We start from the raw sequence: 17813 nt of genomic DNA on the forward strand, positions 1-17813 counted from the left end.
GAATCGCTGGTCGGCACAGACTCGGTGGGCCGCAGGTCTTGTTTCCGCGCTGAACTAAACTAAACTTTGGTAAGTGAGGAGAGCGTTATTTTGAGTGACAAGTCTGAACAAGAATTGCAGAGGCAAAAAAATCCCTCTTTGATCCAGCATTCCAAGTGAGAATTAAAGCCACGGTGATCTTGCAAATGCAGTTTATTGTGTCTGAGGTAAACTCGCTGATGGGATCATTAAGACCAACTCCATCTTAGTTACTCGCAACTCCATATTGGGTGCGGTTAACACTTTTGCCACCCACCAAGCACACTCTTTGGGGCTTAAAGCTGGAGAAACTCAGCCGGTGAGGCAGCATCTATGGAGCGAAGGGTCTGAAGAAGGGTCTCGACCCGAAACGTCACCCATTCCTTCGCTCCGTAGATGCTGCCTCACCCGCTGGGTTTCTCCAGCATTTTTGTCTCCCTTCGATTTTTCCAGCATCTGCAGTTCTTTCTTAAACTCTTTGGGACTTTATAATTTTCTTGATTCATTTTAACACTGGCAACGGTGTCTCAGGGGTAGAGTTGCTGCCTTAGTTACAGCGCCAGAGACCTAATTACGATCCGGACTATGGGTGCTGTCTCCCTCCTAACCCCATTCTCCTGCCTTCTCCCCATAACCCCTGACACCCGTACTAATCAACTGTATTGGCGTTTGGTGAGATGGAGCGTGTCTTTGGAGTGCGGGAGGAAACCGGAGCACCCGGAGAAAACCAACTTGGGTCACGGGGGGAGAACGTGCAAACTCCGTACAGACAGCACCCGTAGTCAGGATCGAACCTGGGTCTCTGGCGCTGCTAGGCAGTAACTCTACCGCTGCGCCACCGTGTCGCCTAGGCAGTTTACTTTAGTTTAGTTTAGAGATACAGCGTGGAAACAGGTCCTTCGGCCCAACGAGTCCGCACCGACCAGCGATCCCCGCACATTAACACTACCCTACACACACCAGGGACAATTTACATTTATACCAAGCCAATTAACCTACAAACCTGCACGCCTTAGGAGTGTTGGCGGAAACCGAAGATCTCGGAGAAAACCGAGATTTCTTGTATTGGAGCTCTGATTCTACATGGTATTATAAACAGAATTAGGAACAGTAGCAAAAAGGTGACTTTACCGAGGGCAGCTCTGGGATAATCCGGTCTCTTCTGACTGGGGGAAGGACACTCATTGTTGGTGTTTCCTCTGTGAAGAGAAAGTAAGACTTTAGAAACAGTGTTAATGTTAAGAGGTTTGTTTAATTGATTTGAAGATATAGCATGGAAGCAGGCCCTTCGGCCCACCTAGTCCATGCTGACCACGGATCACCCGCTCACACCAGTTCCATGTTATTCCACTTTCTCATCCACTCCCTACATACGAGGGGACAAATTTTACAGGGGGCCGATTAACTTACAAACCCGCACGTCTTTGGGATGTGGGAGGAAACCGGAGCAGCACACGCGGTCACGGGGAGAACGTGCAAACTCCACACAGGCAGCACCCGATGCCATGATCGAACCTGGGTTCCTGGTGCTGTGAGTCAGCAACCCTACCGGATGTGACACTGCGTCGCCATAGTGACTTATAACTAATTGTCCAAAAAATAAATCTAACTATGCAAAATAAAATAATGATCATGTACTGATTTCTTCACATTAAATTCTTGGGAGTCATAGAATCGTACAGCATGGAAACAGGCCCTTCAGCCCAACTTGCCCACCAACATGTCCCATCTACATTAGTCCCACCTGCCTGCGTTTGGCCCATATCCCTCTAAACCTGTGATGGACACAGAATGCTGGAGTAACTCAGCGGGACAGGCAGCATCTCTGGAGAGAAGGAATGGGTGACCTTTCGGGTCGAGACCCTTCTTCTCGAAACAAACCTTTATCAACCCAAAGGGTCACCCATTCCTTCTCTCCAGAGATGCTGCCTGTCCCGCTGAGTTACTCCAGCATTGTGTGTCCATCACAGGTTTAAACCGGGCATCTGCAGTTCCTTTCTACACACTCCCTCTAAATCAAACCGATCCACGTGCCAATGTTTCTTAAACATTGCTAGACAAAAATGCTGGAGAAACTAGGCAACGTTTTGGGCCGAAACCCTCCAGTCTGAAGAAGGGTTTCAGCCCGAAACGTTGCCTATTTCCTTCGCTCCATAGATGCTGCCGCACCCGCTGAGTTTCTCCAGTATTTTTGTCTACCTTTGATTTTCCAGCGTTTGCATTTCCTTCTTGAACATTTTCTGAAACGTTGCGTTGCCTCATCTACTTCCTCCGGCAGCCCATTCACAGGTTCAAAATGATGGGGGGGCGGGGGGCGGGAAGATTTAATAAGAATCTGAGGGGTAACTTTTTCTACACAAAGGGTGGTGGGTGTATGGAACGAGCTGCCAGTGGAGGTAGTTGAAGCTGGGACTTTTGCAACCTCGATAAGAGACGAATATACGTGGATAGGTTTAGAGGGATATGGGCCAAACGCAGGAAGGTGGGACCACTGTAGATGGGACATGTTCTCATGCATGTGTTTTCGCAGAGATCTTCGGTTTCCTCCCACACTCCAAAGACGTACAGGTTTGTTGGTTAACTGGCTTGGTATAAGTATCAATTGTCCCTAGTGTGTGTAGGAATAGGATAGTGTTAATGTGCGGGAATCGCTGGTCGGTGCGGACTCAGTGGGCCGAAGGGCCTGTTTCAGCGCTGTATCTCTAAACTACACCTCTATAAGACCACCCCTCATCCTCCTGCGCTCCAAGGAATAGAGCCCTGGCCTGCCTAACCTCTCCCTGTAGCTCAGTCCACAGATTTCCCCACTCATCTGCTGTGCCTGAAATAAAATGATCAATAGATGGGATTCTGGAGATGTGATATTATAGGCTGTATCTCCCTCAATGCCACATTCTCCACAAAAACACTTCCCCTCCATCTTTTGGCCTGCTACCCATTCCCAGACTAACGCTTCTCCCTCTCACTCACCCCCTCTCTCCTCTCCCCTCCTCTTCTTCCCCATCTCTCCTCCCCTCTTCCCCATCTCTCTTCACCCCTCTCTCCTTCCGCCCTCTCTCTCATCCCTCTCCCTCCTCTTCTCCATCTCTCCTCACCCCTCTCCCCCTCTCTCCTTCTCCTCCTCTCTCCCCCTCCTCCGCCCCTCTCCCCCTCCCCTTCTACATCTCTCCTCCCCCCTCTCTCCCCCTTCCCTCCCCTCTCTCATCCCTCTCCCTTCCTCCTCTCCCCCATCTCTCTCTCCCCCCCTCTCTCTCCTCTCCCCCCCCCATGTCTCCTCTCCCCTCTCCCCCTCCCCTCTACAATCCCTCTTCCCCTCCTCTACCCCCATCTCTCCTCTCCTCTTCTCCCCATCTCCCCTCCCCTCTCTCTCCCCACCAATCTCTCCTCTCTCCCCCCCAATCTCCCCCCCCCCCATGTCTCCTCTCCCCCACCCCTCCACCCCCCCCCCCCATGTCTCCTCTCCCCTCTCCTCCTCCCCTCTACAATCCCTCTTCCTCTCCTCGACCCCCATCTCTCCTCTCCTCTCCTCCCCTCTCTCTCCCCACCAATCTCTCCTATCTCCCCCCCCACCATGTCTCCTCTCCCCTATCCCCTCCCCCCCCCCCCCCCCCCCATGTCTCCTCTCCCCTCTCCGGAAACTACAACACAACAGCGACTTAACCTCGGCGCTGGAGAGACGCCAAGATAAATGTTACAGTGAGCGATGATTTTAAAGTTTGCACTAAAGAATCCGCTGCATTTTTTAGAAATCAAAACCCAAACGGAACGAGCAGGGGGAACATGTTTCTGCAGTGACATCATCTTGGCTCAAAAGTTTTCATAAACTTTACAAACTATTCCCCAAACTTTCCCAACTGTAATGAGCCGGCAACAAGTCTGCGCGCAGTCGATGCAATCGCTGCCATCTCCAAACTGCTAAATGTGTGTCTAAAAAAAAACCTAATTAAACCACTCTTACCTGAAAGGTTGGCTTCAAAACGCGAAAGTAAAAAGTCTCAGTTAAAGTGCGATTTTTGAGGCAGCCCCGGATTAGTTCGAGTCGATCTCAAAGCGGTGGGAGGAATTGCATTGATTTAGCCGTCCACCGTAGTTTGGATTAAAGTGTTTTTGCTTCAGTGTTCTGCTGAGTGTGGCGGCGTCTGCTCTGGTTCAGTTTCCCCAAATCCCGGTGTGATTACTCTCTGGGCGATCTCCGCCTAACGTTCTTTCACCGCCCGGGAGGGAACAAACGGCATCCCAACCAACGTGGCTGGAATTTTTTTTTTCTCTTCTTTCTTGGACAGAAAATTCCAACCCACCCCCAATCCTCAGCTAGAGAGAGCAAGCAGGCAGCTGTTTTCCATTCCCCGTTCCAAGGGATTTATCCCAGGAATCTCAGCAACTTCTTGCTATTGAGAGAGTGCAGCGTCGGCTCACCCAGGTCAATTCCTGGGCTGACATATGATGAAAGAATGGATCGACTCAGGGCTTATTTATTTATATTAATTGTAATTTAGAAGGATGGGAGGCTATCTTACAGAAACATATAACATCCTTAAGGGATTGGACAGGCTAGATGAAGGAAAAATGTTTCCCATTTTGGGGGAGTCCAGAACCAGGGGTCACAGTTTAAGAATAAGGGGGTTTAGGACTGAGATGAGGAAAAACGTTGTCAGCCAATGTTGTGAATCTGTGGAATTCTCTGCCACAGAAGGCAGTGGAGGCCAATTCGCTGGATAGAAACATAGAAACAATCAAAATAGGTGCAGGAGGAGGCCATTTCGCCCTTCGAGCCTGCACCGCCATTCAATAGACAATAGACAATAGGTGCAGGAGTAGGCCAATCGGCCCTTCAATGTGATCATGGCTGATCATCCACAATCAGTACCTCGTTCCTGCCTTCTCCCCATATCCCCTGACTCCGCTATCTTTAAGAGCCCTTTCTTGCTCTCTCTTGAAAGTATCCAGAGAACCTGCCTCCACCGCCCTCTGAGGCAGAGAATTCCACAGACTCACAACTCTCTGTGAAAAAGTGTTTCCTCGTCTCCGTTCTGAATGACTTACCCCTTAGTCTTAAACTGTGGCCCCTGGTTCTGGACTCCCCCAACATCGGGAACACGCTTCCTTCCTCTAGCGTGTCCAATCCCTTAATAATCTTATACGTTTCAATAAGATCTCCTCTCATCCTTCTAAATTCCAGAGTACACAAGCCCAGCCGCTCCATCCTCTCAGCGTATGACAGTCCCGCCATCCCGGGAATTAACCTTGTGAACCTACGCTGCACTCCCTCAAAGAATAGCAAGAATTTATTGTGATCATGGCTGATCATCCACAATCAGTAACTCGTGCCTGCCTTCTCTCCATATCCCTTGATTCCGCTAGCCCCTGTTTTCAAGGACTGACTGAACTTAGATATGAGGACTGACTGAACTTTGTGCCTTCCACCACAGTGAAGAATGCTGTGATGGATGTTTGTGTTAAATCTTATTGTGTATTGTGTGTTCTTTTTAAGTGTATCGCTGCTGGCAAATTCATTTCACTGCACCTTCAGGTGCATATGACAAATAAAATTGACTTTGACTTTGTGACTTTTGACTTTTTAGACCTTAGCCCTGATGTAACACGGATTTGAGACAGGGAAATCATGTTTTATTGATTTGAAAAAGTCACAAAGTGCTGGAGTAACTCAGCTGGTCAGGCAGCATCCCTGGAGAACATGGACATCTAATGTTTTGGGTCTGGGCCCTTCTTCAGATTGATTGAGGAGGGGGAGAAAAAGCTGGAAGGGAAGGGGCAGGACAAAATCTGGCAGGTGATAGGTGGAGGAAGGAACTGCAGATGCTGGTTTACACCGAAGATAGATGCAAAATGCCGGAGTAACTCAGCGGGACAGGCAGCATCTCTATGGAGAAGGAATGGGCGAGACCCTTCTTCAAACTGAGAGTCAGGGGTGAGGGGAAACTGCAGATATGGATGAATGTTGATGAACAAAGAGAATGTAAAGTGTGAAAGTGACAAATCAAAGCAGAGGATGGTCAGGGAAATGTAGAACGGTTCATTGTTGGCTGAGAGGAAGGTGACAACGAGGTGTGCAAACAGTAAAATTAATCAGGAAGTTGGTGTTTTAGAATGTGGAGTTTAGAATTTTAAACTGAATCTGGTGGGAGAGTTGGGATGGGGGAGGGAGAGAGAGAGAGGGAGAGAGAGAGAGGGAGAGAGGGAGAGAGAGGGAGAGAGGGAGAGAGAGAGAGGGAGAGAGGGAGAGAGAGAGAGAGAGGGAGGGAGGGAGAGGGGGAGAGGGAGGGAGAGGGGGAGGGGGGGGGGGGGGGAGAGAGGGGGAGGGAGAGGGAGAGGGAGAGGGAGAGGGAGAGGGAGAGGGAGAGGGAGAGGGAGAGCGAGAGGGAGAGGGAGAGAGAGAGAGAGAGAGAGAGAGAGAGAGAGGGAGAGGGAGAGGGAGAGGGAGGGAGAGAGGGAGAGAGGGAGAGAGGGAGAGAGGGGAAAGCAAGAGTGACAAAGTTAGAGAAATCAAAAGTCATACTACTGGGTTGTAATCAGAATCCTACTTTATTAGCCAAGTGTGTTTTGCAACATACGAGGAATTTGATTTGCCGTACAAGCAACAAGACACACAATATACATTTTAACATGAACATCCACCACAGTGACTCCTCCACATTCCTCACTGTGATGGAAGGCGAAAATAAATTTCAATCTCTTCCTTCTTTGTCCTCCAGCGGTCGGGGGCCTCTAACCTTCCGTTATCGGGGCGATCTTGGCTCCCGTAGCCGGTGGCGCGCCTCCTCGTCGGGGCGATCAAGCTCCTGCATCGGGGGGGGGGGGATCTCAGCTCCGGGCGATCTACCCCTGGGTCAGGGCTGGTCGAACATCATGCGGCTTTTGGAGCTTCCCGACGTCGGTCTCAGCCCCAGGCTGCGAGCTCCTTGATGTTAAAGTCCGCAGCCCGCGGTTGTAGCGTTGAGCCCAGGCTCTGATGGTAAGTCCACGTCCCCGCGGCACGTGGGGCTCAAAGTCAGTCCCGAGCAAGGCCGCCAGCTCCACGATGTTAGGCCGCAGGGCGACCGGAGATACGACCCGGAAAACAATCGCATCTCCGGCAAGGTAGGAGATTGAAAAAGTGTTTCCCCCCCGACCCCACCCACTCACATAACCAAACCAGAGAACATTATTAACACAAACTTTTTAAAACTACACTAAAAATAACAAAAAAAGTGACAAGGACAGACAGACTGTAGGCGAGGCTGCCATCACAGCGCCACCCGGTGGAACGTGAGGTGCCCAAGCGGAATATGAGGCGCTGTTTCTCCAACTTGCATTTGGCGTCTTTAGTATAAGCTGACATCTGCAATCTCTAAATCTTTTGGCAATGGTGCCACCTGCTGGATATTCATAATCTGGTGTGAACATTGTAAATGTAATCACCAAGGCTACATAACCCTGGAGTTAACTAAATAACTTCATTTTAGTCTGTATAAAAGTTACAATATGCTTTTACCTGGGACTATAGTTCGATATTTTAAGGTAGTCTCTCAACCCGTCAGGTTTGGACTCTCGAAGATAGACACAAAATGCTGGAGTAACTCAGCAGGGACAGGCAGCATCTTTGGAGAGAAGGAATGGGCGACGTTTCGAGTCGAGACCCTTCTTCAGACTGGAATGAAGAAGGGTCTTGACCCTCTCCACACTGTATCACTCTATGACTCCATGATGAAGAACATAATGGAGTCACAGAAATGGGAAACCTAGTTATTATTATCAATTGTCTAAACATAGAAGGAGGCCAATTGGCCCATTGGGACCGTGGGAGTAATCAGAGCTATCCCATCAATCTGTTATCACTTATTGTCCTATTCTCTCACAACCCATTCTCCCTCAGTTACCCATCAACTCGCCCATGATACTTCTACCTCATACAGTAGCTGCACGAGGAGGTCGGAACTGATCACAGCTTACTCACTGCTTTCTGCACCACTCCCTCTGTGATCGTGTGATGGGGAAGACACATGATTGAGAACACAGTGATGGAGACACAAGGAACTGCAGGCGCTGGAATCTTGAGTGAGACACAAAGTGCTGGAGGAACTCAGCGAGTCAAGCAGCATCTCATCGAGTCATAGAGTGATACAGCGTAGAAACAGGCCCTTCGGCCCAACTTGCCCACACTGGCCAGTGATCCCTGCACACTAACACCAAAGATCATAGAGCGGAACGCTCTGCTCTGATCCTTGACTAACACAGTCCGACTAGGGACAATTTATCATTTTACCGATGCCAATTAAATAGATGCTGCCACACCCGCTGAGTTTCTCCAGCATTTTTGTCTGACCTTCGATTTTCCAGCATCTGCAGTTCCTTCTTGAACTGAATAAAGGGGGACAATCTTTAAGTCAAGATTGTGAGCTTGAATGTAGGAGGAAGACTCTGAAGCAAGACGTTATGTGTTAAAGAAGGAACTGCAGATGCTGGAAAATCGAAGGTCAGTCTGAAGAAGGGTTTCGGCCCGAAACGTTGCCTATTTCCTTCGCTCCATAGATGCTGCCGCACCCGCTGAGTTTCTCTGAAGCAAGACAGTGGGTTTTAACCAAAGATCTTGGGTTTTAACTTGGAAAAGACATGTGTCTGGAGGTGTGTGTGAGCTTAAGTCTTCCCTCCACCACCTCCAGTTTAAATTCCATTTGGAATATTTTGGAGGACCAAGAAACCAAGAACCAAGAGTGAGTGGGGGGTCAGAGTTCGAGCCTGGGGTGGGGGGGGTGGGGAACTACAACTCCCGGCGGGCCGTGCGCTCCTAGGTTGAAGGGACTACATCTCCCGGCGGGCCGTGCGCTCTCGGGGTGATGGGACTACAACTCCCGGCGGGCCGTGCGCTCTCGGGGAGGGAGAGGAAGTCTCGCGAGGCTGAGGCTGAGACTGGAGTGGCGGACTACAACTCCCGGCAGGCAGTGCGGTCTCGGGGTGGGTGGGACTACAACACCCGGCGGGCCGTGCGCTCTCGGTTGTGGGGGGGAGGGGGCAGGCCGTGGATATCAGGCCGGGCGAACCCGTGCACGCTCTCTTTCCCCAACATGGCGCCCAAGGTGAAGAAGGAGGGTGAGGAGCGGGAGACGGGACCGGGGAGACGGGAAGGAAGGAGAGATCAGCGGCTGTTCCCGCCGCCTGACAGCCGGCTCGGGGCTCCCGTCACGGGAAGGAGGAGGGGAGGGGAACACGGGGGGGGGGGGGGACACGACGCTAACTCCAGGCCCAACTTGTGAGAGGCCTCAGCGGCACCGCGCTGCCCACCGGCCCACCGGCAAGCGCTGCCCACCGGCCCCACGGCAAGCGCTGCCAGCCCGCAGCGAGGCCCACCGTCGTACTACCGGCCCGAGGCTGAGGGGAGAGGAGGCAGGGGGAGCGGCAGGACCCGGCATCGTGGCGCTGAGCCTGTGGAGGCCGCGGCCGGGGTGTGGGCTGAGGGCCGAGAGCCTGGGGCTGAAGCCCGACATGGATGGGGTATGGAGATCGGGGGCAGGGAGCCTGGGGCCCGGGCAACGTGGTGCTGAGGCAGGGCAGGGAGCCTGGAGCCCGGGCTGAGGCTCTGGGTTACACACACACACAGGTGTATGGATGAGATATGTGTTCAAGAAGGGACTGCAGATGCTGGAGAATCGAAGGTAGACAAAATTGCTGGAGAAACTCAGCGGGTGCAGCAGCATCTATGGAGCGAAAGAAATAGGCGACGTTTCGGGACGAAACTGCCTATTTCCTTCGCTCCATAGCTGCTGCTGCACCCACTGAGTTTCTCCAGCAATTTTGTCTACCTGCTAGATGAGATAGTTGAGGTAGCGACTATCCCAACGTTTAAGAAACAGTTAAGACGGGTACATGAGTGGGACAGGTTTAGGGGGGGATATTGCAGGCAAATGGGACTGTCTTAGTTTGGGGACATCCTCATCGATCAGCATCGGTGGATTGGGCCTAATGGGCTCTTTCTTTGCTGTACGAGTCAATGCTGACCTGTTTTACTGGAAGCAAAACCTTGCCTCTGCACGTTATCTCTAACTGAGCTGGTCTCTGTGGGGTAAGTGCCCCCAAGGCGAGCTGGCGGTGAACACAGAGGCTGAGGAAGTATTTGTGGCCACCTCCACAGCTCTCACACGAGGCCTGACATCGCTGGCTCGGGGCCAGACGAGAGACACCCACGGTCCGATCTTTATACCCACAGACCTCTGGTGATAGAGTCCTATAGCGCTTGTCCATGCTGACCAAAATGCCCCATCTAAGCTAGTCCAATTTGGCCCAAATCCCTCAACACCATTCCCATCCATATGTCTTTTAAATTTTATTTTATCTATCTAAACGACCTCCTCTGGCAATTAATCTCTTATACACACCACGCTCTGTGTGAAGTGATTGCCCCTCTGGTTCCTGTTAAATCTTTCCTGCTCACCTGAAACTAAGCCCCCTGGATCTTGATTCCCCTACCCTGGGGGTAAAATACTATATTCACCCTATCTATTCCCTTCATTTTATAGACACAGTTCGTAGTTGGAGCATATATCAGGTTTTAAAATTTTTGGATCATATAAATGTGGGTAATTTTAAGCCGTGCATTTTAGCTCCCATGTTTCTATCAGTCTGTGAGCCTTTCTCCGGAAATAGAGAAATTTTGACTGAGAAGGGACAGAAGTTATAACAGAATAAGAGTTTAGAATCTTTTGGAATTTGTCAGGTGCAAATGATGTTTTTTTTAGCGATCAAAGCATGAGCATTTATGATTATAGCAATTTTATACTGATGCACCTTGACCTCCAAGCACGGGGAATGAATAGAATATTTCCAGGTTAAAAGACCAGGCTTCTGGTTTACTGGTGCATTTAGCAAAGTGTGCATTCTTAAATATTTTGTGTAAAGTGCAGAAGGTGCAACTGATTCTCCCCCCCCCCCCCCCTCCCCCCCTCTTAGCTGCCCCTGCCAAGACGGAAGCTAAAGTCAAAGCCTTGAAGGCTAAAAAGGCTGTTTTAAAAGGTGTTCATAGTCACAGGCAGAGGAAAATCAGGACAACACCTACCTTCAGGAGACCAAAGACACTCAGACTGAGAAGACAACCCAAGTATCCCAGAAAGAGTGCTCCCAGGAGGAACAAGTATGTCTTTGATTTTTTTCTACTCTCTAAAATAAGTTAAAAAAAAATAAAAAAATTCTGCAAGTCAAGCTTGATTTTTTTTGGTTAACGTTGCATATTTCATTGCAACAGAAGTACTATATGTGGATATGTAATTCTGGAGTCGTACAGGAGACTCCAAATGTGCTCAGCATCAAAAGTTATTAATATTTCGTGCGGTTGGAGTGGAAACAAATGCTGGGAAATCTCAGAAGGGTTTCGGCCCGAAACATTGCCTATTTCCTTCGCTCCATAGATGCTGCTGCACCCGTTGAGTTTCTCCAGTATTTTTGTGTACCTTGGGAAATCTCAGCTGGTCTGGCAGCATATGTGGTGGAAGAAACATGTTTTGGCCCATGACTGCTTACAACGGAATAAATTTCAGGTATATTAAGTCTTAACAGCAAATACTGCTGGAGGAACTCTGCGGATTGAGCAGTATCTCTGTGTGTGGGGGGGGGGGGATTGTTGATATTGCTGCCTGAGACCCTGCTTGGATCCCTACTCAGCCTGAAATATCAGCAGTTGCTGCCCACCCCAAGATGCTGCTTGACCCACCGTGTTCGTTCAGCAGTTTTGTTTTCATTCCAAATTCTAGTGCATACATAGAGTTTTGGAGAGGCCGTCATACTTCATATTCTCAGCCATGTATTGAGTGGAGTTTTATTAGAGACTTTATGTTTTATGTAACGTGGATCTGGGGAGTCTCTATGCTGGGTAGAAGCATGGATATTGTTGATCCTCTCGGGCACTGACTTGGCTAAGATTCATTAACTTGGCATAGAACCCATATCAAATTTGGGTACTTTATGTGCCATTGAGTTGTTGGTCTACTGATCTGCCACGTTATAATGAGGTGTCTTTAGACAATAAGTGCAGGAGTAGCCTATTCGGCCCTTCGAGCCAGCACTGCCATTCAATGTGATTATGGCTGATCATCCACAATCAGTACCCCGTTCCTGCCTTCTCCCCCAATATCCCTTGACTTCCCTACCTTTAAAAGTTCTGTCTAACTCTCTTGAAAGCATCCAGAGAATTGGCCTCCACTGCCTTCTTAGGCAGAGAATTCCACAGATTCACAACTCTCTGGGTGAAGAGGTTTTTCCTCATCTCCGTTCTAAATGGCCTACCTATTATTCTTAAACTGTGGCCCCTTGTTACCGATTGCTACCGATGTTGGGGAAGTCCAGGACAAGGGGTCACAGCTTAAGGATAAGGGGGAAATCCTTTAAAACCGAGATGAGAAGAACTTTTTTCACACAGAGAGTGGTGAATCTCTGGAACTCCCTGCCACAGAGGGTAGTCGAGGCCAGTTCATTGGCTATATTTAAGAGGGAGTTAGATGTGGCCCTTGTGGCTAAGGGGATCAGAGGGTATGGAGAGAAGGCAGGTACGGGATACTGAGTTGGATGATCAGCCATGATCATATTGAATGGCGGTGCAGGCTCGAAGGGCTGAATGGCCTACTCCTGCACCTAATTTCTATGTTTCTATGTTCTGGACTCCCCCAACATCGGGAACATGTTTCCTGCCTCTAGTGTGTCCAATCCCTTAATAAACTTATGTTTCAATCAAATTTGTGATTTGATTATATCACTTTATATTGAGCCTGTCTGCAGTAAGATATCATGCTTTAGGCTGCAGAAAAGAAATGACAAGCGGTTGGAGGGTGGTTGAATGGATAATGATGCTCTGTCAACTCATCTGTGTATTTAGATTCAGCAGGAATGTGTCTGGTGCAAATGATGTTTTTATTTAGCGATCAAAGCATGAGAATTTGTGATTATCACTACTTTATACTGATGCACCTGTAGATATAGGGATATACAAATTAATCTAATACCTATACGTGCCAGTATCTCCCCAAAAGAGAATTGGCTTTGAACTGTACATTAAAATGTAACTATTTATGTTGTCTTCAGGTTGGACCATTATGCTATCATTAAATTCCCTCTCACCACGGAGTCTGCTATGAAGAAAATTGAAGACAACAATACGTTGGTTTTCATTGTTGATATAAAAGCTAACAAGCACCAAATCAAACAGGCTGTTAAGAAACTCTATGATATTGATGTAGCTAAAGTCAACACTCTTATCAGGTGGGTGATGGAATGTTAAAATTCATTTTGGATTCTGAAGTATAAAAGCTGGAATGGAAAATGTTTAGCAACTGATAGATTCTCAACTTGATTCCCATTTGCAGCTTATTTAACGGATGCTTCCTGGTAATATGGGGCATTCAATTAAAAAAAATTGAATCAATTTCAATCTATATGATGTGATTGGAAATAAGTATCAAGTTGTTAAGGATGTAGGAAGGAACTGCAGATGCTGGTTATACACGGAAGACAGACACAAAATGCTGGAGTAAATCAGTGGGTCGGGCCTGCTGTCCCGCTGAGTTACTCCAGCATTTTGTGTCTATCAAGTGTTAAACTTCAGCTTGTTACTTACTAGTTTGGTAGTGATGCTGGACTTAGTTCCTCAAATTCTTTGTTGTATCTTGATGTCTCTGTTTAAAATGCAGGGAGCATTTGGTCGTGGGTTGCCTCAGTGAAAGAGAATTGGACAGTTACCAAAAATTGAGAGTTTGATGTGGCAACTTAGCCTGTGATCGCAATGAGATTCCGGTGATGTTATTTGATGAATAAAAATTGCAACAGAACCTGTACATTACTCTTTAAAAGAATGCCTAATAAGGAAGGAAAACAATTTCATATGATTAGACGTGTCTGTAAATTAAAATCCTTATGAACAAATAAATTGAATATTTTCTTGCATCACACTTCAAACATAAGCACGGAGCTTTGAATATTTATCAATGAGATATAGAGCAAATTACACAAGGAAAATGGTCAGTCTTCAATGCTTCATTTAAATTTGGTTATTCTAGCCTCTGCCACATACAACCAGAATTGTGGGGTCAGTATTAAGGCTGAATTTTAAATTCATATATTGAAGTCTAGTTATTGCTAAATTGGGTTAAACTCTCAGGTTATACTTGGGTCAATAGTCAGAGAGCACAGAGATGGGCCCAGTCCACACTGACCATCTACCCGTGTCCCATTTTACTCTTGACTCATGATTCTGGCATTTCCCTACATGTGAAGGGTAATTTGCAGTAGCTAACAAGTCAACCATTGTGCATATCTTTGGGATGTGGGAGGAAAGCTCAGGAGAAACTCACTCAGTCACTGCAAAAATACACCCGTTCCAAACGGGCAGCACTAGAGATCAGAATGGATTCTGGTTCACTGGAGCTGAGGCAGCAGCTTGATTAGCTGTACCAGTGACCTCCATTGTCAAGGTGCATTGTCCTGCCTGATGCTGCAACAGGACAAAGGTATATTAATCTAATAGCTGTTATATTGGATGAGGTTTGCAGGTTGCAAAGATGTATATCTTGACTATATGCTACTGTAAAGTGGAGTCGGTGGAGATTTTTACGGAGATTTACAAAGTGCGACAAAGTTGGGAGTTCAAGAAGAGATGGATGAATTTGTGTCTACTAAATATGCAAGATAGGACAAAAATTAATTTGTGTTCTTGTTGGGATGAAACAATGCAGATATTAATCATTGTGCAAATGATGGAAACTTGTTTCACCTGATCAACATGAAGAGTTTGATTCAAAGGAACCGCTGATGCACATTGACAAATGAAGGCTAAGCATTTATTACTTTTTTCTCTGCTGTTTGTAACGAATGCTTTCCCTTCAGGCCTGATGGTGAGAAGAAAGCCTACGTCCGTCTGGCTCCAGACTATGACGCATTGGATGTGGCTAATAAGGTAAATGCATGAATCTTCCCACCTCCAGAGGTGCTGTCTGAGGACGCAGTTGATTTGATAATAACTAATAATATAATAATAACTTTATTTATAAAGCACTTTAAACAACCGCAGTTGCCACAAAGTGCTGTACATGAGAACTCATGGACAAAATGTTATTACAAACCATTAAAAACCGTAAAACGAAGGACTAAAAAACAGTAAAAATTAAAAGACATTAAAAGCACTAAGGACAGGAGCAATGTCTCAGCCAGTGTCGAAAGCCAGAGAATAAAAATGAGTTTTTAGGGAGGATTTGAAGATGGACAGTGAGGAGGCCTGTCTGATGTGCAACGGCAAGGTGTTCCAGAGTGCCGGAGCAGCAACAGAAAAGGCTCTATCCCCTCTAAGCTTCCGCTTAGACCTTGGTACCTCAAGGAGCAGCTGATCAGCTGACCTGAGGCACCGGGCAGGAGCATTATAGGTGGAGCAGCTCAGAGAGGCAAGGCGGGGCGAGCCCATTCAACGATTTGAAAACAAATAACAGAATTTTAAAATGAACTCGAAAGTGCACTGGGAGCCAGTGAAGGGAGGCCAAAATTGGCGTAATGTGCTCCCTCTTTCGAGTTCCGGTTAAAAGGCGAGCGGCAGCATTTTGAAACAGTGTTTTGATCCTGTGCTGTTTAGTTTAGAGATACAGCGTGGAAACAGGCCCTTCGGCCCACTGAGTCCGCACCGACCAGTGATCCCCGCACACTAACACTGTCCTACACACACTAGGGAGAATTTACATTTATACCAAGCCAAGTAACCTACAAACCTGCACGCCTTTGGAGAGTGGGAGGAAACTGGTGTACTCAGAGAAACCCCATGCGGTTACAAGGAGAATGTACAAACTGTACTGACAGCACCAGCAGTCGGGATCAAACCCGGGTCTCGGGCGCTGTGAGGCAGCAACTCTACTGCTGTGCCTCCCCTGCTTTACTGATGAATTGTGTAAGACTTGTAGGTGCTGACATGATGGAATTGATGTGTATTCCTGTGGTTATTTCCCCAATCTAGTGCATGCCTCAGTAGAAAAATAGCAGGCGAAGTGGTACATGATGCCGAATAGATCTTTGCTTTCGGTTTGAACGGGGAAAACTGCTAGCTCTTGTGAAACAGGATCACTTTGATCTCATTTGATTTGATCTGAAGAAAGGTCTCGTCCCGAAACCTCACCCATTCCTTCTCTCCAGAGATGCTGCCTGTCCTGCTGAGTTACTCTAGTATTTTGTGTCTACCTTCACTTTGATCTGTTCAGCCCCTAAAATATATGGTTGCACATGGAAATACCTTTAAGCAGAGGATATTTTCTCTGGAATGATCTTCCCTTGCTCCTTGTGCAATAGTATGCTGGTTTTAGATGTCCCACAGCTAGACCTGACTCTTTATTTCTGATGTTTTGTAGCATAGGTGTGGCAGGTTTGAGGTTTTATTGTGTAAATACTGAACCAAAATCAATTCATCTGGTTCCTTTGAATGGTTCGGGATGCTGTGCATCTTCATTGTGAATGTGTATTGTATATACTTAGTGGAATGTTTTTCTATCACTTGTCTTTTTTTTGCTTTGTTGCAGATTGGCATCATCTAAACTGGTTTCAAGAAGAACTGTATAAATATAATAAAAAATGTTGAATTTTACTGTATGCTTTGTCTTGGTGTTTGTATCTTACTGAGTACTCAAGACCATTCCATTGACTTCAGAATCCTTTGCTTCTGTATGTACCCGTTTGAACCTCAGTTGAGCGTCCAGCTTTGTATGGAGACACTAGGAACTGCAGATGCTGGAATCTTGAGTAGAAAACAATGTTGAAGTAACTCGTTCAAAAGGGAACTGCAGATGCTGGAATATCGAAGGTACACAAAATTGCTGGGGAAACTCAGCGCCATTTCCTTCGCTCCATAGATGCTGCTGCACCCGCTGAGTTTCCCCAGCAATTTTGTGTACCGTTGAAGTAACTCCGTGGGTCAGGCAACATCTGTGGATGTGGATGGATGCCTTTAAAAAAAAAAAAAAAAAAAATGTCCTGACACAAACATTGCCTATCCAAGCTCTCCAGAGATGCTGCCTGACCTGCTGAGTTACTCCAGCACATTTTTTTTCCAACCTCTCATCTTCGGTATTACCTCATTACTTTGTGTCTGTGTACCCTCACCAATTCCATTGTTTCCTCCAAACTGAACAATGTTGTTCTTCTGAAGATAGACGCAAAATGCTGGAGTGACTCAGCGGGTCAGGCAGCATCTCTGGAGGAAAGGAATAGGTGATGTCACCTGTTTAAGAAAGAACTGCAGATGCTGGAAAAATCGAAGGTAGACAAAAATGCTGGAGAAACTCAGCGGGTGAGGCAGCATCTATGGAGCGAAGGAATAAGTGACGTTTAGGGTCGAGGCCCTTCTTCAGACTGATGTCACCTATTTTCTCCAGAGATGCTGCCTAACCTGCTAAGTTACTCCAGCATCTTGCGTCTCTTCAACATAAACCAGCATGTGTAGTCCCTTCCTACACTATTGTTCTTCTGCCTGCCCCCTTGCCTTAACTTACCCAAATTGGTGTGTCCATCCATCCATCCATCACCTGGCCCCTTGCATCTCCTGACTCGCCATGGTCGGCTACCGTTTAATATGAATATTCTTGTGTTTAAATACAATTGCTTCGTTCTATAAAATATGCACCTGTAAAATTGTAACTCGACTCTTTAGCATTGGTGCTCTGCACACTTTCCTTCAGTGCACTATACATTAGACTTTATTTAGAGCATTGTCATCTTGTGGGAGGCTGCTGGTTATTACCTTTCGCTATTTTTTGAGGTGTTGGTAATGATTCGCCTTAAATTTCATGTTA

General features: G+C 47.3%; 2 protein-coding genes and 3 non-coding genes across 8 annotated transcripts in view; 4 read left to right on the forward strand and 1 right to left on the reverse strand.

The window, feature by feature from the left end:
• Window positions 1-4418, reverse strand: part of rab34 (RAB34, member RAS oncogene family) — a 29057-nt gene extending 24639 nt beyond the window's left edge. Inside the window, exons 1-2 of one of the 2 annotated variants that reach the window (XM_033046236.1) lie at window positions 4104-4418; window positions 1150-1217 (exon numbers count right to left, since the gene is read on the reverse strand). In XM_033046236.1, the coding sequence (XP_032902127.1) occupies window positions 1150-1203 (54 nt within the window). In that variant the 5' untranslated portion in view covers window positions 1204-1217; window positions 4104-4418. Of the gene's footprint in view, window positions 1-1149; window positions 1218-3976 lie in introns of both variants that reach the window. The other variant, XM_033046235.1, reaches the window with a different exon arrangement.
• Window positions 4419-9034: 4616 nt separating this feature from the next.
• rpl23a (ribosomal protein L23a) lies at window positions 9035-16614 on the forward strand. Of its 3 annotated transcripts, XM_033046238.1 has the most exons (6): window positions 9066-9105; window positions 9867-9875; window positions 10960-11140; window positions 13081-13257; window positions 14878-14947; window positions 16545-16614. In XM_033046238.1, the coding sequence occupies exons 1-6, from the start codon at window positions 9081-9083 to the stop codon at window positions 16557-16559; spliced, it is 477 nt and encodes a 158-aa protein (XP_032902129.1). In that variant the 5' UTR covers window positions 9066-9080; the 3' UTR covers window positions 16560-16614. The 3 variants fall into 3 exon arrangements, with proteins under 3 accessions (XP_032902130.1, XP_032902129.1, XP_032902128.1); XM_033046239.1 differs by lacking the exon at window positions 9867-9875 and having other exon boundaries at window positions 9035-9105; XM_033046237.1 differs by lacking the exon at window positions 9867-9875 and having other exon boundaries at window positions 9066-9113; window positions 10959-11140.
• On the forward strand, window positions 10726-10798 carry LOC116989224. Its single transcript, XR_004416184.1, has one exon. It is a non-coding gene; the product is annotated as a small nucleolar RNA Z17 (small nucleolar RNA).
• Window positions 12894-12967, forward strand: LOC116989223. Its single transcript, XR_004416183.1, has one exon. It is a non-coding gene; the product is annotated as a small nucleolar RNA Z17 (small nucleolar RNA).
• On the forward strand, window positions 14739-14808 carry LOC116989222. Its single transcript, XR_004416182.1, has one exon. It is a non-coding gene; the product is annotated as a small nucleolar RNA SNORD42 (small nucleolar RNA).
• Window positions 16615-17813: the final 1199 nt, after the last annotated feature.

This window comes from Amblyraja radiata, chromosome 28 (genome assembly GCF_010909765.2).
Source record: "Amblyraja radiata isolate CabotCenter1 chromosome 28, sAmbRad1.1.pri, whole genome shotgun sequence".
Classification (NCBI taxonomy): Eukaryota; Metazoa; Chordata; class Chondrichthyes; order Rajiformes; family Rajidae; genus Amblyraja; species Amblyraja radiata.